Below are 21,010 nucleotides of genomic sequence, written 5' to 3' on the forward strand. Positions count from 1 at the left end.
CTCCCCCAGTTACCCACCCTGGTGGTTTCCTTACATGGAAGGTTTGGAAAGAAATGTCTGACTCCCCTTGCTTCTGAATTTTTGAATCATTCACAAGACTTTGAGAGGACCAGATTTGGCCTAGACCTAGAGTAATTCAGACCCCAATTCAGCTCAGACATCTGCCAGATCCCTTCAAATCAGCCTCATTTGGCTCAAGATGTGGAATTTATCCAAATCTGATGCACAACCATGCTAATTACCATTATTTGCATGGCAAAATATAGTATGTATAGAAATCATGCATGAAATAAAATAGCAGATGTCAAGGGTTTGGGGAATCTATATTTTGTTTATGCCCTACAACATGTTTCAGAGCCATGGAAAGAAACCATACATAATTCTTCACTTCCCCTCCCTACTCTCAGTTTTCTGATTCTGACATTTATGTTCTGCATTTGCTGAAGTTAAATGCAAATGAGTATATCAAATCCTGTTTTTCTCAGTGACCAAAAAGGCTGTTCTAAAAGCTATGTTCTTCAAGCTGCCACTTGAGCTATGCCAGACTTGCTTCCTCCCTCATCCCAGATCATATTTTAAGAACACGGATATGCTCTCATGAATCATACCTGCATCTAGTGATACTGTCTAATCAATGGATCAGAAGAGTGATACGGATAAGCACTTTCATGACTCATAAGTGCTATAATTCACCTTCTTTATTTCACATTTGCATATCTCTTCAGATATGAGTATGGACCATGAAAATTGAACACAGGGAGCTGCCTTTTATCAGATGACTATTTACCCATCTAGCCTAACATTGACCAAGGTCTCAGGCAGAACTTTTTCCTATTGCCTACCATCTGATCCTTTTAACTTGAGATGCCAGGGGGTTTGAACTTAGCACCTTCTACATGCAGAGCAGTAAGGAGACTTAAAAATTTTACATGAATTGTCTAGGTGTAACAGATTTGACTATTCTTTTCGTAGAAAGGGGTGGGACAAAACCAGAGCTTCATTAATCCCAAACTTCTGCTTACCTAGGCTATAGCTTGGATCCAGGATCCAAACTCCTGTGAACATGCATAAAGGCAATAACTACATTCACAACATTACACACACGTAACTTGGTAGCAAGCTCCACTGAATGCACAAGGAGATATGCATAGGGTTGGGCTGGGGCTGACGTTCAATAAACTTCCATCGTAAACCAGTTGTTGGATTTCTAATTAAGGGGTATCTGAGGCTAGAAAAGACTCAAGTTTAACAACTTGAAAAAATACAATGTGAGGGTCACAGGCTTTCTCCCTCTGAAGCACTGGCACATAACGACAGCAAGCATTTTCTTTTGACTTGCTGTTTTTGTCCGTAAATTGCATCCTCCACAAGCTCAAACTTTGTCAGAGAAAAAACAGTGGGCGGTTCCTTTCCCCCACAAAATAGAAAAGGATTGTATTTTGTCAACAATAAAAAAATAAGTGTTATGCTATTGGGGCAGGATAATAACATGGTATAACCTTTTACTGTATGATAGCTTGAAAAGGAACTGTTAACTGACAATGCCATCGGAGGGTTTAATGCAGCTAATGGCAAGCATATGGTGTTTATATACTTTGCTGGAAGAGTGGCTGGGGCAACCTAGTCAGATGGGCAGCATATAAATAATAAAATTATTATTATTAAATTACTGATGACCATATCCCAGTAGGAAAAGTTACACCAGCTGAAGGTACGAAACATAAAACTGGCTACCAACTGAGGGTATTTTCTGTAATTTATTTTTCCTCATATTTATGTAAAGGTGCATGAATCATTTGCCACAAAATGCCACAGTTGGCAACAGAAATCCTAATCCAAAGCCAGTTTAGTCCTGACTTTTTACTTGCTATTTCTAGGATAACTGCAAGAATTTGGCACTGTAGCTATATATTAAAGTATAAGGCAAGACATTCAAAAGGAAGACAAATGGAATGAAAACGCCAAAATTAGTTTTCATCTTTTAAAAAATATATTCTATATTTGATACTGGGATGGTCTTTTATTGGTGCACTTGAGAAACGCCATCCAAGATTTGCTTGGCTAGAGGCGTCTTGGCCAGAATGGGAGACCTGGACCTTTCTCACATCTGCTTTAGCGATGGTACAGAATGGCACTTTGCTCATTTCAAATGATCGATTCTGCCACCCAAGCAGAAACACAATGAGCTGATGCTGGATGAATTTTAGATGCTTTTGAGGACCTCTCTTCGCTATGAAGTGCTGCCTGATAGAACTCTGTCAGATATGAATTATGTATTGACATTTCACTCCCCCATCATTATACCTTTCATTCTGCTGGGTCTGCACAGATAAGATTGATTCACACACATCATACATTGTAACATTTATTATGAAGCAAAGCTAGAAATACTGCCCTTTTTTGTTCTCTGAAAGCAGAAAAGAAAAAGAGCTGTGAACAAATATACATTTGGTATAATCACATTTATGGTCAGTGCTATGGATTCTTGAGTGCATGACATATCAAAAATCTTCTTTGCTTTTGTCAAAACATCAGAGACCTAATGTTCAACACCCACTTGCATACGGTCTTATAAGTGAAAGAGTTCTCACATTTTGAATGTGCTCCTTTCTTGAAGAACACTTCAGAGGAGGCGTATCAAACGCTCAAAAGCATCACATTAGCCAGCGCACAAAAGTGGATCACTTCAACCGTGCAGCGGATTAATCGGAACAGAAATGTTGCAGATAGGAATGCCATTAAGTGCCAGTAATATAGTACTTATTTTTCAGAGAGGAACATGTGCTTTATAATAATGTGCCTATTTTCTGCCTACTTGTTTTGCTTTTGAGTGCGCATCTTCTCACTGCCTCATTTCGTTTCTTTCCCCTTTCCAAGCTTATTAATGGATTCTGTGTAAATACCTGCTAGCTGGAACTCCTAGTCTCATTTTTACGCTTACAAGCCACATTTGGCATATCCATCTTCAAAGAGACTGATTGCATCCAAACAGGTGCAGTTTTACAAAGAGGGAACTGCAGGACAGAACAGGAATGTGTACCCACTTGTTTACAATGCTAATCAAAAGGATAAAGCATCCATCAGGGTAAAAATTACAAATCCTACAACTCCCAACGGCAATAGTTTTACCATTAAAAAGTCCACCTGACACCCTAGAATCTAGCAGCTTCTGTATTGTTTTCGCTTGTAAGGGAACAATTTAGAAATAGTTTAGACAGGAGGATTTGAAAAGTTAGCATTCTCTTAGATCACTATACTGAATGGCATGGTTGTGGTCCTATGGAATGAGGGGCATTGGTGAGAAATGTATCTTCATGAATGTGTGATATTTAGATTTGTCATAGCTATTTCTATGTTCTAGTCTAGTTTACTATTTTTAAAGGCCTAGGTTTTGTTTTGTGTTTCATTTCTTCCAGCTTGTTCGTTCTGTGTGTTTTGGTTTGTCTTGGCCCAGCCTGCTTCCCTTCCTTTCAAAATCCATCCGTCTCCAGATGCTACATTTGAAGGCAGAAGTATTGCCACTTGCCCTTCTGCTTTACCTGCTTCTGATCTACAGCCAACTTGGCATCTAGATTCTGATTGACAAACACGCTTGCATAGATACCGTTTGCAATGAATTTGAATAAAACTCTTCCTGTGGAATGCATACACTGTACTAAGACTGCAACTATACAGTGGTACCTCAGGTTAAGTACTTAATTTGTTCCAGAGATCCGTTCTTAACCTGAAACTGTTCTTAACCTGAAGCACTATTTCTAGGTTAGCGGAGTCTGTAACCTGAAGCATATGTAACCTGAAGCGTATGTAACCCGAGGTACCACGGTACTGGTCATTCATGTGCAAACCCTACAAACATTTTAAATGTTAAAATAAGTGCCAAATATATTTTTAGAAGTCTGTTTCTTTTTCTTTTCTTTAAAAAATATGAATATTTACTGGGAGCTAAAATTCAATTACAATTTGCCAGCATCTGTCAACAAGGATTTGCATATATCTTGGCAAGTGTCACATATTTCTCCTTACATCTGAGCGTTTCTATGTTTCTGAAAGTGTATCAGTGTGATTAACATCTTCACACAAAGAGTCAATAAAATGTGGACCGCTATCAGCTTCCTGCATGGTTTTTGGATGGTGGGAAAGAGCAGTGTAATTCTGTTTTTTTTTTAAATGATATTTATTGAGAATTTAAAATTACAGAGAGAGAAAAAAAGGAAAAGGAAAAAAGGTAAACAAAAAGAAAAATTTAACAATACAAGTCAATAAAAACAAAAAACAAAACACACAATACATCAAGACCAAAAACAAAAATAAACAAAAAATTTAAAAACAAATCCAATATTCCCAAATCGTTATCTTTCGTTAACTTGTTTCATCGACCTCCTCACACCTCCCTTTTTTGTATTCTAGTTATTAATTATCTCAGCAAATCCTTTCCATCTTTCACTATATTCTGTCATTAAATTACCTTAATTTATTTTAACCTTATCTTACCATAAAAAGCCCTAAAGCTTAAAACTTAAAACTTATTTATACGTAATTCCTTTTAACATTTCTACTAAAGCCAAATAGTTTCATTCCAACATTTTTCTAATACTCATTAATTTTACAATGATTTTCTGAATGAATTTTTAAAACTTTCTTCCAATCTTCATCCGTCGTCTCTTCTTCCTGGTCTCGGGTTTTGTCAGTCCTTTCTGTTCCATCCATCTAGTCCATCAACCTGGTGACCTTCTATCCGAGGCTCTTAAGTCTTTTCCATGTCCCTTCTGCAGGTCTTCTTCATGTTTATACCTGCACTTTACTTTATCTTCTGCTGATCTTATTCTTAATTCCCTTCCTTTCTCATTGAGGGGTAGATCTCGGGGAGACTCCAACTTGACAATATCTTTATCCCTTCTCAACAAGTCAGCCCATTCTCCATAGTCAGCACTGAAATCCAAAAGATATTTAAAAGCATACTTCAAAGTCCCTCCAAGGTTAAGGGCCCCCACAACTCCAAACTCCCCCTGGCCCAAAACCAGGTCCGAAAAGTCAAAACATCCCTGCATAGGGGGATCTATCCAGCTTCCCATCTCCAAACCAAACAGTACTCCATCTCTCCAAATCTGATTTTTTCCAGGTTCATTCGTCAGAAACAACAACTTATGTTCCTGCAAGGCCGCAGCTCTCTCCATTTCTATGACTTGAGGTTCAGCAACAACCTCCTCCTTTATCTTCTTCACAACTTGCCCTGTCAAAGCACATTCCTGGGTTGGTTCCTGAGTGGTTTCTATATAGGTATTCACTGTTTGTCCAAAATTGCCAACTGCAACAGTCATCAAATCCATCTTCTCATGTAGCTGTTCCAGTAAAGCGCTTGTCTTGCAAAAAGCCAACACTAAAGCTTCTTCTGGGCACATTCTTGTTCAAGGTCAGTGTCTGGTTCCCACGATCTTTAATCTCTACAGCTGTAGAATTCCCCAGATTGACTCCAGCAACAGTTTCACAAGCTCCCTCTAGAGGAAACAATTTCTGTTTTTCTATTTGTATCCGTCTTTTTAAAAGCAAATCCAGCAACAAAATTTCTTTCGTTTTTCAGATATTCTGTTCCTTTTAAGTGCAAAAGGGAACATTGGAATCAATATGTTTCTCTTTTTTAACTATCTGTCAAAAAACGTTTTATCCACAGTCAATGAACTTCCCCAAAGCGTCTGTCTCTGACACCCCGTTCCCAGGTTCAAGACGGTGGAAATTTATCTTTCTTTACTCTCTCTTCTGCAGGTTTAAACAGTCTAAGATTTCCCCCTCTTCTCCTGCTTCCAAGGGGGGTTTGGTAATTTTAACTGATGGAAATTTAGTCCTTTACAAACGACTTTCCAGACTCTAGCTTGCAATGTCTTTGCTTCAATCTATTTATAAAAGCGGAAGGCGGACTTCCTGTTTAGACCTTCCCACTTCGGTGCCAAATTAAGAAGTTTTATAGTCCAATTTTCCGTTCTAGAGCAGTGTAATTCTGATCCAACACATGATGTGCAGAGCAGCTGTGGCTCTGTATGTGGAGCACACTCTAAAAACCCAGATGCCACTGAGTGCCGCCTTCTCTCACACACCGGATAGGTGGGATTTTAACTTCTAAATAGGAACTCTGGATAGCTCAGTCAGTAGAAGCTGAGTATTAATATAAGGGTCGTAGGTTCAAGCCCCACGTTGGGTGAAAGATTCCCCCATTGCAGAGGGTTCAACTAGATGACCCACATGGTCACTTCCAGCTCTACAATTCTATGATTTTATGACTTTGTACATAAAAGCACAGTGGTTGTTTTTAGGAGGGACAATTGCCTTCACAGGATCTGTTTGTGCATGCTTCATCCTGCTAGGAATGCATGCACATAATCTGTGTATATATACCTTTAGATGGATTGGGATAGCTGTGACTATTCAGCTACCAGTCCAACATTGGTATAAGATAAAATAGGAAGAGCTAAGGTGCAATCCACTAAATCTAGATAAATCAATAGGGCAGTTGCCACTGACTTCTCCAAACCACAACATAGATCCAGCCCAGCAAGCATGAAATGCTTGTTGCTGATTGCAACACAAAAGCATAGCTATTTCTCTAGGGACCTGAGAGTGCTGCACCACAAAATGCCAGGTCCTTCCACAAACAAGCACACATTGTTGTAAGCCAGCGATTCAAATTCTCGAATCAGGACATAGCACCCCACTTAAGGGAATTCTGGTATGGTACACAGTGTAGATCAGACTTCCCAAGCTGGTGCCCACCAGATGCTTCAGGCTACAACTCTCATCAACTCAAGACATGAAGGTTGTTAAGTTGTGGGTGAACATATCAGATGCCACAGCAATTCTTCAGACAGCTCTTGTTTATTCACAGGCCAGAACAGGACTGAAGGGTTCAGCCAACCTGCTTAGATAGAGCTCAACTACATGGCAACAGTAACAACTTTCTGTAACTATCCAATCACTGAACATCACTTTCAATTCCTTATTTGCATATGCGGATCTGAGTGAAAGCTATCTATAGTATCCCCCTGCTGGCCCAGGGTGAGAACTTCAGTACATAACAAAGGTCATTTAGGGATGATGGGAACTGTAGACCAACACATATGGAGTGCATCAAGTTGGCACTATCCCCCAGTGTGGGCTGCAGATATCAACAGCCTGACCCATGCCTATGTTTATATGCCTTGAGAGAAATCATATGGAGTGAGAAATAGTTGTTGAATTAGAATGGATAAAAAGACATGGCACGACTCCAAAATCCAGCTGTGAGTGGAACCCTACAATGTCACCAGCTGAAGATGTGGAGCAGGCTTTGAGCTTGATGCTGTTGAGCTGAACATAAGACTGGTAGGCAGGAGCTCACTGAACCAGATCCCAGAGTACCAGGACACATAGAACCAGAGCTGGGATCCTCAAGGATGACTTTCCCTGGACCTGAGGAACCAAGTACCTCCCACATTATCTCTCTTGTTCAGTGCCATGAGGAATGTTCCATGTGGGAGAGCCTAGAATGCAGAAGTGCCCATATTAAGGCCAGAGGGCTGATCCTTTTGGATATTTTAGTTCCCCGAAAGGGAGCATTGGAGAAATGGACTGAAGTCAGAGGCTCAAAAGGCCTCAGTTCACCCCCAACTCTCATTGAAGCAAGCTGCTCAATGGAAATCCACCTTGCCTTGCAGAAACAAAACAGGAGAGCACATTTACTTGGTGTGAAATTAACAAAAAACAATTTTACCTAGAATGTTTGTAGTGAATGTGAGTGAGTGGCCAATGTTGATAAATTCACAGGAATTGCCATTCCAATGAGTTACTCCAGTACCTTAATTTGGGGGCAATGTATATCAAATGTCTCTTCCAGCAACTGTCCACTGGTTGCTGATAGTATAGTCTCACATCTCAATTGCCTGAGTGAACCCGCTATCAAATAATGTCCAGGGTCTTTCCAAAATATCCCAAACACGTACACTTCAGGAGGAATGTCAACTGAAATCAATAGATGGCTGAGCAGAATTGTCAATGTTTGTCTGGACTAACTGATGCATTGTGCAGTTGTTGTGGCCTTCAAATTGTATTACATATAACAGACTGAGTCTTAAAATTTATTTAAAGGAATTTAAAAAAATGCATGCCATAACTTTACAATTTCAACACATTCCACTCCCACCTTCTTAAATGGGGTGGTGGTATCACACAATAAGAAAAAGCCTGCCCTTGAATAATTAAAATGATTGGGTACTTTTTATTATTTCTTGCAAGAGCAGGGACAAATTAATGACTAAAAATCCCCACTGAGGGGATCTTCTAAGAGGGTAACTACTTTTTTCATAAAGGTTCCACTCCATTGATCATGATAAATGAGCATTTCCAAATTAGGTTCCCCATAGACCTTTTTTCCCCCAATCAGTGCAACTCCTAAAGTTAATTCAGACTCTATTTTTAAAAACCCTGGTAAAATCTGGACCCTTTTTTCTCCCCTACAAATAATGAATGGATAAAGAACCCCCCCCCCCCGAGGTAATGAAAACCAGTGTAAGGTGAGTTGCCCTGCTTTGTAGAAATAGGAGGCAAAAACTATAATGTTTGAGAATATCATGGGATTTATGCTCTACTCAACAGGCATAAAAAAGAAAAATATATTCATACAGCAGATGCATTTTTATAAAATCACAGAAGCTGTCTTTTGCTGACAAATCACTTTAGGGATAAGGCTGACAGCTTGCTTTAAATTAATAACAGAAGCAAGAGACAATCTCCAGATCCATAATCTAAAAACAGCATCTATCAGGTGCTGAAGAGGAAGGAAGGCCGCTTCCCAAAAGATGTATTGGCCAGTTAGCAGCAGTGCAGACTTATCGTGCAATCCCAAGAATTGTTCTATTAAGTTTAGTGGGACTTATTCCTAGGTTAGTGTATATGCAGTTAGCATGAGAATCCCAGTCCATTTCTGCACCAGGACAGCAGCCCCACAACACAACTGTGTTGGTATTGAGGCCAGTTTTTATGCAGCACCAAAGTACTAGTGAATAGGTTTCTTCTTGAGGCTACAGTAAGCAGAGTGGCACTCCCTGCAATGCACACTCAAGCCGATCAGAGCATATTTATCCCCATAGCACTGATGCACTGCAGTATTGCACAGCCGCAAATCTCTAGCTCAAGGTTTAAATGAACTAAGGTTGGTGTGCTTGCTGCTGCTTCTCTTGTTTATGCAACTTCAGCTGTTGCATCTGCTTTTTGTGCAGCAGCAAAGCCTGATTCCATCAACATTTAAAGGTAAAGGGACCCATAACAGTTAAGTCCAGTCATGAACAACTCTGGGGTTGCAGCGCTCATCTCGCTTTACAGGCCGAGGGAGCCGGCGTTTGTCCGCTTCCGCAGACAGTTTTTCTGGGTCATGTGGCCAGCCTGTGCCAGAGCAGTGCATGGAAACTTTGTTTACCTTCCCGCCGGAGTGGTACCTATTTATCTACTTGCACTGTGTGCTTTCAAACTGCTAGGTTGGCAGGAGCTGGAACCAAACAACGGGAGCTCACTCCGTCGCAGGGATTTGAACCACCAACCTTCCGATCAGCAAGTCCAAGCAACACAGTAGTTTAAACCACGGCGCCACTGCATCCGCATCAACATTTAGGGTTTCTACAATTCCATATCTTGATTTCTCAAGCGCCAACTCAGACATTTCACATTGCATGAACTAATTTGTGAACACGGCATAGTACACCTGCACCAGAACAACCATGTCTCAACAGTCACAGCAGGTGCTTGTAACCCTCCAACCGTTTGAGTTCACCTCCAAAGGTGCACTCTTCCATTGTTTTCTGTGACAGACGGATGGATCAATGTCCTGACTCCATATGCTCCAGTGCTTTTCAACTCATGTCATATTGCATTTCTTCAGTGCTGCTGACCATTGCTCATCTGTGTTCTAAGTGATGTTACAGCGTAAGAGCATGCCTTGTAAAACATGACCTCCAAGAGGTCAGTCTTGAGCAACGGAACTTCAAAGATAGACATCAGCTTGAAACCACTAAACTGCAACTTACCAAGTAGTTCATCAACTGCTGCCTTAATAGAGAGAACTGGTTTTATGCCACTAAAGGTGTTAGGTAATTTACCAATGCCGGAATGTTTGTGTTATCACCAACACTACTTTGCGAACAGTTGATATAATTGTTTTACAAACACTTAAGATTTTGTGATGTTTGCATTTCGTTTCTGTCTGATGACCTCACTATTTATTTTTTCTTCTCTCTTGTGCAATAATCAATTTGTTAGTATTTAAGGCCCCACAAGACTGTTTGTTGCTTTTCCATAGTTAGCTTGATTAGGATTGTATCCTTAGTCTCTAAGTGTACTAAGGAATTCAGCTTTACTGTAAATATTAGATGCATTTCATTTATACATTGATCCTATACACATTTACTTATAAGTGAATTCTCATGGAATTTGTTTTGGTGGGACTTACTTCCAAGCAATTCTGCCTAGATTTGCTCAGCATGAGGTAAAAAGGTAAATGACCCCTGGATGGTTAAGTCCAGTCAAAGGCGACTATGGGGTGTGGTGCTTATCTCACTTCAGGCTGAGGGAGCCGGCGTTTGTCCACAGACAACTTTCTGGGTCATGTGGCCAGCATAAGTAAACTACTTCTGGTGCAACGGGACACCGTGATGAGTGCCAGAGCGCATGAAAACATCATTTACCTTCCCACTGCAAAGGTACCTGTTTACTTGCATTGGTATGCGTTAGAACTGCTAGGCTTGCAGAAGCTGGGACAGACCAATGGGCGCTCACCCCGTTGCATGGATTTAAACCGCTGATCTTCCGATTGACAAGAGGCTCAGTGCTTTAGACCACAGCACCACCCACTCAGCATGAATGCCAAAGTGTCGTTCATATTCTACTTTCTAGTATTTTAATTGACAACTGCTTTCCCTTCTTTGCTTGACTTTTGCTTTTCCTGAGACAAAAAGCTCTGATAAATTGTGGCCTTTTGTTATCAGTTTCTTTTATAACAAGCAAAGCTGAACAAAGTATAAATCTTATCTACTAAATTAGTTGTGGGTCTCCTGAGAGTCCTCTTCTTGGGTCTTAAGCTCGTCTGTGTTTTGCACTTTGTCTTCATGTTGCTTTGTTATTCTTCCTTGCCTTGACCCTACCACCTGCTTCCCCTCCCCATCCCATTTGCCCTTATCTGACATTATCACTGGCGGTATGCAATTGTTCAGATTTCTTTCCACTGCTTTCCCTTTCTCTGCTTTCATTTCTGCATCATGCATCCACACAACAGCCTCGGTGGGAGCAAATATTGTACTGATACTTCCAGCATTGCTGATGCTTTATCGTTCTGGTTCTCCTTCCAGTCACAATTATTTGTTAGGAAGTTGCTAAAATCTTTCAATAATATCTCTTCACCACTGAATTTCCTGCCCTAAATAGTATTAATGCACCTTCACATTCTAAATGTGAATTTGTGGCTAACGTAAACAAGATTATTTGAACGCTCCACTAGATAATTTAATGCACAATTGAATTCTAAATTTATGATATATTCTTGGCTGGTGGGGAAAAAAAGATAGATGTAATTTTCAGATTTCAAAACCACAAAAGATAAGGCCTTTAGAGATAGAAAAATATAGCTTGCCCTTTCCACACTGGAATCAGAAACAAGATTTCTGTGGGTGGTCTTCACATTTTTGTGCCTTAAGAAACTGGAAGGGTAATAGGTGGGGTGGGTTTTTATTTCATTAGTTAGCAGACAGGCTGTGGACATCATATCTTTTCCAGGTCTTTGGCCTGGTATTTCTGAAGCTTCACTGCATTCACAGCTGAGTACTCCAGGGGCTCTCTATCTATCCCAAGGAAATGAATTTCAGATGAAGATATAAGATAAGCAACAAATGTGTGTGTGCACACAATTAAAAACATTTATCAATCACTTGTTTGAAGTGGTGGCCTTCAGGGAATAGTGATGGATGAATAATTCAGCCATTTTCATACTTGTGTCAGTGAATTTTGTTACAGAAGAAGAGAAGAAGAGTTTGGATTTGATATCCCGCTTTATCATTACCCGAAGGAGTCTCAAAGCAGCTAACATTCTCCTTTCCCTTCCTCCCCCACAACAAACACTCTGTGAGGTGAGTGGGGCTGAGAGACTTCAGAGAAGTGTGACTAGCCCAAGGTCACCCAGCAGCTGCATGTGGAGGAGCGGAGACGCGAACCCGGTTCCCCAGATTACGAGACTACCGCTCTTAACGCTGGTGCTCCCAAGCCAAAAGTCCAGGATCTCAGTCAGCCCAATAGTTACCCCCATCCCAATGCAGACTTCTCCAAGAGGGTCTAGTGCTACTGCATCACCACAGTGTTCTTGGGGCTGGGAAACACAAACACACCAAAATGAGGCAGTGGAGCACTGGGTTCTCTCAGAGAAAGAGAATAACTACTATGATGAGTCCCTGGCCCTCGAGCTTGGGGGCACAGGGACAGTAGGACCCAACGTAGGCAGGTAGAAATGACTTAATCAACAGAGAGCAACTCGCAAAAGAAGCAGAAAGCTGGGTAGTTTTCAGTTTAAAAGGTACTTCAGGGAACATGATAGGGGTCCTCCCCCCTTTGAAGGCTTAGGATATAAGTAAGCCCTCCCCTAAACAATGGCAGGGTTGGTGGCTGCATTGGGATTGTTGGGAGCAGGAAACTAGTCTCGTTTTCTGAGGCCAACCACATAGCTCTGATGATTAGGGCTCAGGAAATAGTGGTGCGTCTCTTATGTATACAGACATCATTGATACAGATCGTGGCATATGCATAATTGACCCAAGCCAGGAAAAAGGTATAAAGCTTCGGCACTCAAGTATCCTTCATGGATTGAGAGACCTCTGCACACAGAGCAGTTGTGCATGCTCATCGACAGAGCAAGATGTCTGGATGCAAGACACATGAGCCCTTTTGGGGGGTTAGGATAAGGACATGCATTACTACACGTATTGCAATTCAGATGCAAATACACACCCGCAGCCACTGTACCATCCACAGGGTTGTGCATGCCTGCACATGAGTGGGGACCGTAGTGTACATTTGGATATGTACGAAACATACATTATGCCTTCTTAAATGCTGCTATCACTTTCTTTACTACATGAGGCACATTTGTTTTATGGAGTAAGTTATATAATGGCAGGAAAGTCACTGCACACTCTTAACATTCATGCATTATATCTATCTATCTATCATTCATGCACATGCGCATGCGTGCGCGCGCGCACACGCACACACACACACACACACACACACACACACACACTTTAAGGTTTTAACACACCGGAGATTTGTTGGTCTTTCTCAGCAGAATAAATGCCAACAGCAAACATTTGGCATGGAGACCAGAAAGGGGGTCACAAATCTAGTGTCAGAAACATTCAGACCCAAATGATGAAGCCTGCTATCCTGTGGCATGCCCTTTAGACTTCCATCGGGATCTGGAGAAGTGCAAGCTATTTGACAATAAGGGCACAGCAGCATCTGGGGCTCATGAGCCGAAAGCCTGTCAGGGTCATCCCAGGCAAAGCCTGATAATGAATTCCTGCAGAATGGCCAGCTAGCTGGAGGTGCCAAGAATCACCTGTGACTTCCTTTGCTATTGGAGCGTAAAATCATAGCCAGAGCAGGACAAAGCAGTTGCAGCCACTTCAAAGCATATACTGCTGGATCCAAGGACTGAAGCTCAAATTATTGTTTGATGCAGAGTTTGTTATTGGTATGTGTTGCTGCTTTCTAAGTTGATTAATGAATTAAACATCATTATTAATTTGGAACTTCAGGTTGATGGCACAGAAAAGTCTGGCAACTAATGTTCAGCAAAGAGACTATGAAGAATGGAAACTCTCTCTTCATTCCAGATGGATGGAGAGGCAGCCCTATGAAGAAAGGCTGCAGTAAGAGGGGACATGATAAGAGGTTTATAAAATTATGTGTGACATGCAGTGCTTTTTTTCTAGGGGGACGCAGGGGGACGCATACCCCTAAACATTTTGTGAATCTAAGTTTGGCCTCATTGAGGGGCAGTATTTCAATATGAGTAGGAAAATGAGAGCACCCCTAAACATTTTTTTAGAAGGAAAAAAAAAAGCACTGGTGGCATGTAGAAAGTGGATAGACAAATGGTTTTTCTCCCTCTCTCATAACACTAGAACTCATGGGCATCCAATGAAGCTGACTGTTAGAAGATTTGAGCTAGATAAAAGAAAATTCACGCAGAGCATAGTTAAACTATGGAACTCACTCCCATAGGAAGCAGTGATGGTCACCAACCTGGATGGCTTTAAAAGAGGATTAGACAAATGGAGAGCCAGTGTGGTGTAGTGGTTAAGAGCGGTAGTCTCATAATCTGGGGAACCGGGTTCGCGTCTCCGCTCCTCCACATGCAGCTGCTGGGTGACCTTGGGCCAGTCACACTTCTCTGAAGTCTCTTAGCCTCACTCACCTCACAGAGTGTTTGTTGTGGGGGAGGAAGGGAAAGGAGAATGTTAGCTGCTTTTGAGACTCCTTCGGTTAGTGATAAAGCGGGATATCAAATCCAAACTCCTCTTCTTATGGGGTAGAGCACTGTCAGTGGCTAATAGCCATGATGTCCACAGTTGGAGGCAGTTCTGATTCTAAATACCCTTTACTAGGAACCGCAGGAGGGGAGAGTTCCTATGCTTGAATTCTGCTTGCCAGTTTCCCACAGGCATCTGGCTGGCCACTGTGAGAACAGGATGCTGGACAAGATGGGCCATTGGCCTGATCCAGCTAGCCACATCACACATACAGGCAGGCAGGCACACACCCAGCCAATCCTTCCTTCTCAGGAAGGAGGCAATTTGAATCTATTGTGGGGGCTTTGGTTCCACTTACCCCAGCACTGTGTGTACTTTAATGTTTTGGTTTGGGTTGTGGTTGTTTTTTTTTACTTGCTGCTGCTCCCACCAAAATCAGTGGCTTTGAGGGGGAGGCAGGTCAAGTCCTCAAACTGGAGGTTAACCATGCCTATGGGTACATTCTTTCTTAATACTTCAAAGAAAAGTACAGATGGCAGAACTTATCCCCACATTGGGGCGACACACTTTTCTTTTCCAAAGGAAGATGTAAACTTTCCCCCTTTGCAGAATACTTGGAAGCACCGTGATAGAGTTTGTTAGTAGCTTGGCAATCCTTTTGCTGCTGCTTCTGGGTAACATACAAGGTAACTTTCAGAGCAGATCCAGTTCCAGCTCTGGAACCGTTTATTTTACTAAGTGGATTAGAGTTCATGTCACGATAGGTATTTCCCCTTTTGCAAGAGGCTGTATTTTCTCCAGCTGAAGTAGGAAGAAGACAAATGGTTACAGCTTATCTAAGAGTAATGTGGCTTGCAACGTCCCCCATATTGATGCTTTTTTTCCAATTGCTGCCAGCTGTGCTGAAACAATTCCCGGTCATGCTTGGAATGCAGACATGGGGGGGGGGGGCCCTCTGCCAGAGCACTGCTGAAGTTTGCATAGAGATTTTCTATGCTACAGCACCAATCCACATATTGAGGCCCCTTCCATATATTATAGCCGCCATGCGGTGCTCTCACTGCCAATGGCCACCACAAAACTTCCTTTGCTAGTGATTGGAATGTCTCCACCACGCAGTTTGGAAAACCCACATGGCAAATAACTTCACAGCACGAGCTCTTTCAACTGACCTCTATGTTACTGGTGTGTAATGAGCAGACTTGGTCCTCATATTGAGAAGCATTTGGGAGCACAGATCCTTCATGTATATGCATAATTGCTTTAAATTACCCTTGGAATAGGGCAAAATCTCAAAATAAATGAACACATGCTTGATGGATTTATCTCTACAATCTCTACAATTGTTGTTGTTAGTTAAACAAACTAACAACAGCAGCAACAACAGTTCAGACATTGTACCAAGGGAAACCGCTTGACTTTCCCATGCAAGAACTGAGGGAACATTTTCATGGCAAGAGATATGATATGATCTCAAAACAACTGGCAGCATGGGGAGCATATCAGGATGCGGGCGCTGCAAAACCATTATTCCTAGTCGTATACATTTCATAGTAAAATATAAGCTGACCTTTACAGTAGCTTGCAAGGCAATTTTAGATTGAAACAAACACCGGGCTGATTTACCAGCCACTTACATGGGTGCAATTAATTTGGAGAAAAGTACTCCAGTGTAAGTGCTTAGTGTATTAGGTCCTCAACGTTAGCATTAGACTATCCTAACAGATCACTTTATTATTCCTTTTTTTAAAAAGGGATATTTCAAGTCCTTCATTTTACCCTTGGTTACTCTTAAATCTCCTTTGATAATCTTCTTGTGTCATTAATCAAGCTTCAGTTTAAACTGTTAAACATCTTTCTGTGGATTAGGACTTTTAGTCGATTGCCATAAAGCTACCTGCCTACTGGACTAAATAAGGGACACCAAAATAACTTGGAACAACAAGAGTTTGCATTGAAGAGTAAAGATCTTAGTGCCCATCGAAGAAACTACCCAGGTTGAAAGTGGCTGAATTTAAGGTAGAATCTGCTGTATATTGACATCTTCGTGAAAGGAGAATATACTCCATGGTGTGCACTGCATACTTTTGCTCCAGCACAAGTGGATTTCTGAAGAGGAATTGCTAGGAGCGTTTCCAAAACCCTGCTGGTTTGAAGTTGCTCAAAGCTACGGACCAAAAATAAGGAAGCTCTTCAGAATGGTATGAGGAAAACCTCTATGCCACGCACAGCAGTTTCTCAACTGACAGTTGTGGCGGGGGGCAAAGACTCTGCTTTTGTCATGCTGAAGCAGAGAAATAAAGTCTTAGGCAGAAACCCTGATCGATAACGGGTTGTTGGTTTTCTGCTTTCCATTTAACTGCAATCTATTTTGTTAGGTTCTTGGGACTTTGTCCTCCAGCTGCTCTGGCTGAGATGGGGAAAACATGAAATGTGATCCTGCCTTTTGGTGGGCTGTCTGTTCTAGTCAGAAAAAAAATAATGAGGGTCCAACCATATGTAATAGTACTGAGTGCAGGATAATCCCAGCAGGAACAAGTTCTCCCTCTCAGCAAAAGAGTGGGGGAAGGAATGCTTTTAAGACAAATTCACTTCCTGGGAAGAAAGTTACAAGCGACAAAAGAGGCACCACCGAGGAAAAGAGGTTGTTTTCTTACATTTGTTCATAATATTTTGAACTTGTCATTTTGAGAGTAACTTTTATTTTAAAAGCCAGAGATCTTTAAAATAAGGTAATTCATCACAGCCACAGGCATATATGGCATAGAACAGGGACTCTTTTTCCCACAGAGGGTCAAATTCCCTTAGGGGCTACTTTTCAAGGACCCCATGGCAGCTGGGAGTGGTGCCAAACCCAGCAGTGGACAGAATCAGAGTCAGAAGAGTGACTTTCCTTTCACTCTTTCCTTCCCTCCCTGACCAGTGGGCTGACACAGGGAGACAGGGCATTTTTGTTCGAGGTTTGAACTTGCAGAGGGCTTTTGTAATTAGGGTAAGCTTTATGTAGCCTTAGGGCTGCAGGTTGCTTAACCCTGATAGGAAGTCATAGCTGAATTGCTGTCTGCTCCCCAGCTTAGTGGGGAACTTTTTTTGGCTCAGGCCACATTGCTATCTGTCCCCATCCCCACGGGCCAAGTTTGATAAGTGGGTAGGACAACCGCCTGCCAATCACTTGGCATCATTTTGACATCAATCACAATGATAGTAACTCTGTAAATTAACACTTGAATGGGGCAGGAAACCATCAAGCTGGTTTGCACATCACACTATGACAGACTATGGCTCATCTTACAGCATCACAGCAAAAGCAAGACTGAGGAGCAATCAGCAATTTCTATCTCCTCTCCAGGAACCCTCACCCTTGCATGCTCACACTAAGCCATCATTTGGCTGGGCATTACATGTGAACCAGCCCATCGTCTTTGTCCTTGCCAAGATTAATTCAAACTACTACATCAGTTCCGATTCTGCTATTTAGCATTTGCAAGGGAGTCTAACTTAGAAATTCCTCTGCTGCAGAATATTCAACACTGTGAGACATGCAATAGCTCCTTTGTCTTCCCTTGGTGATGCTAAGGAGAGAGTCAGCAGACAGTTCCCTGGACTAAGCATAAACCATGGCTGACACATTGATGATTTGGTGGATAAACATTTGCTTCTGGGAAGGAATAAAACAACAGATCCCAACTCCAAAGGAAAGCCCATTTGCTGTGATTTATACTCGCACTGCAGTGGATAAACACTAATGCCATCATGATTGCCTGTTATAAAGATCCTGTCATCTGCACTAACAACCTGGTGTTTCCCCTGCCTGCTGAGGCCCTCTGTGCTATCTATTGCCGAAGAATAAAACTCTAGAAGGGCCTGTAAAAGTAAGACTTATCAGCTGCATTGTTTTATTATTTTCACTTTACATGAATAAGCTGGAAGAATCAGTGCCTTTTCTGCTCCTTAACCAGGAAGAAGCTGTTGGCCATGCAGACACCAGTGAAGGATCAATGAATCAATCCACCAGTGCCAGGAGAGAGTTCCTGCACTCTGATGAAATGCAACCACTGAAGATGTCTAAAATGTTCAAGTCTTGACCTAAAACATGGCAGAGTTCACAGCAGAGCTCTCCCTGAAGCTTTATACACCTCCGGGCACTTCGCTGTATGCCTTGGATTTGTGAGGAGTGCATTTGTGTTTCACAGCATAGATGCTCTAAAGTCCTTGCAGTTCTGTTTCTAATTGTGTGCCACATAGACTGAAAAGTATGGCAGGCAGAGGTGTGGGGAAGCAAGAGCAAAATATAGCCCTGTCCTGTTTGTGTAAGATTAATGCCAACCTTCCATTGTTGTATTGAGAGCACTGAGGGGAGGAATTATGAGCTGGAGTTTTAGCCTTTTATCCAATTTCTCTCCTTATCCTCTTTATGTGCCTGTGCTTTGGGACAAAACACCAGGGACACCAAGGCTGAACTTATCTAGCAAAACCCCCCAGCCATTACATCATCTCACAAAAGATTAGTTTTTACCGTGCATGACCGTTGGCTCCAGGGAGTTTATCCAACCAATGAAGCAAAATCCACTGTGACATGGTGGGCTGCAAGTGTGGGAGAAAAGCAAGCAAAATGAAAATGGACATAAAGGGTCGTCATGAGGAGAACTTCTCCAGAAAACATATTTAAAATGATCCATTGGTCATATATCACTAAAGAGAGTGGTGAGGAGAGATCAGGGAGAGCTAAATTTAACACACTGAGTGTGTTGACATTGAATTCAGTTAGACGAGGACTGCAATAAGCATGCCATACAGAACTTTGGACTTGCTTCCAAGCAGATGTCCAGGTAGGATTTGGCTTAATTTTTTTGGTATACCAAACTGTGTCCCCTATATTGCCCTGTGTCTAGAAACAAACAAACGACTCAAGTAACAAAAGTGTGGCTGCTAACATGTTTATTTTGGTTGTTGCTGCATTACAGATTTGAACTTAATAGTCTTGTTGTGGCCATGTTAGCTGAATACCAAGCATCAGAAGAGTTAAGAGAGACTGAGAACAAAATTAAACCAATAGGAATCTCACTGGACTCCCTGTACTGCTTATTGGGAAATCCTGTGTTTGAGATAATTAAACGCAGATTGTTAGACAAGGAATTTCAAGAACTTAGTAGCCAAATCAGGAAGAGTGTCTGTGCAAGTTTGGGGATGATGCAATGTGGACAGCCAATGACGACTTATCTCTACCATCTAACCAACCTGAATCAGCCCAGGGAGTACCTGCTATTGAGACTGAATGTGCTACCTTCGGCAATACTGCAAGGGAGATTTCCCAAATGCAATATATGTTCATTAATCAGTTGGTTGTTAGAAGGGAGTGGCAGTCAGATAAATGTAAGGTAGCCTTCCTAATGTTTACCCAGGATGGGGATAAGATGGAGAGAGTAGCCAGGCTTCTGCAACACGCAATCAGGATTCATTAACAGTATTTTAATGGCTAGATGCAGATTTTGCTGAGTGATTTTATTGTACTGAACCTTTCAGAATCTTGTATATATGCCAAAAAAGGATTGAGATTGAAATTGAGTTATTTGATCAGACTACTGGCTGGAATAGTGCCCCTTAGGAAATGGTTCATTTAAAGAGCTAATAAAAAAACAGTGGGGAGCATGAAGAGAATTCCCTCTGTCTAACCACTAATGTGATATAGCTGCCCTGATCCAGCACTCGTAGCTGCATAACTGTGCAAATGTAATGGTTGGCAGCCTCTTATTGGGGAAATGCTTGTTCCTTCCCATTGTCTCAGATAGACCAGTGTTCCCAAACTGGTCTGTCGACCTCCAGCAGTCCACAGATTTCATTCAGGTAGTCTGTGATGTGTCTGTGAGTTAGTGGCTGAAGATGGGAGAAGACACATCCATTACATTAAACAGCTGTGCTGGTTTTTCCAGTATAGACAAATACATAGCTTAGCAGGTCTTGAGTAAATCCAGCAGAGTTTAAATAGATAGAGTATTTCATAGATAACAAACTGGATGATTAAAAAGATGTGGAATACACTTAGTAGAAGAGCAAAGGAACCAGGAAAAGTGAGGAAGGGAAGTCATATGGTGTATTTGGTACGAAGTTGGAAGTTGGACGGCGGAAGGGAGGGGGTTAAATATACTTTGCTCCTGTTTTTGAAAATGCAAATAAAAGTTGAAAAAGAACAGCCGTCCTGGTTTTTAAAATTATTTGTACTGCTTCTTTTATTTCTTTTTTGGTATTTGATAGTATTAACATTTGAATTGCTACATCAGGCAGAAAAATAATTAAGTGGTCTATCAAGATTCTCAGTAGTTTTCAAATGGTCCACGGGTGGGGAGTGGGGAGTTTGGGATCCACTGGTATAGACTGTACAACAATGCCATATGCCTTCTCCAATACAGATGTTGCTGCTGTGCCTGCCTCTTCAAGCCCCTCCTGGTCCATGGAGACAGTGGGGAAGAGGGTGGGGGGAA

At 41.7% G+C, this 21,010-nt stretch overlaps 1 protein-coding gene and 1 long non-coding RNA gene across 7 annotated transcripts in view; one reads left to right on the forward strand and one right to left on the reverse strand.

The window, feature by feature from the left end:
* The window catches only part of LOC308476135, a 159,645-nt gene that overhangs the window by 124,384 nt on the left and 14,251 nt on the right, over positions 1-21,010 (forward strand). The window lies entirely within an intron of this gene.
* Positions 1-21,010, reverse strand: part of GRIK1 (glutamate ionotropic receptor kainate type subunit 1) — a 155,669-nt gene that overhangs the window by 109,555 nt on the left and 25,104 nt on the right. For 2 of the 6 annotated variants that reach the window (XM_081003531.1, XM_081003528.1), the window contains exon 1: positions 19,048-19,069. The exons of the other annotated variants lie outside the window; for them this stretch is intronic. In XM_081003531.1, the coding sequence (XP_080859657.1) occupies positions 19,048-19,054 (7 nt within the window). In that variant the 5' untranslated portion in view covers positions 19,055-19,069. Of the gene's footprint in view, positions 1-19,047; positions 19,070-21,010 lie in introns of those variants that run through there. 6 annotated transcript variants of the gene reach the window in all.

This window comes from Podarcis pityusensis, assembly GCF_964106645.2.
Source record: "Podarcis pityusensis genome assembly, chromosome: 4".
Lineage (NCBI taxonomy): Eukaryota > Metazoa > Chordata > Lepidosauria > Squamata > Lacertidae > Podarcis > Podarcis pityusensis.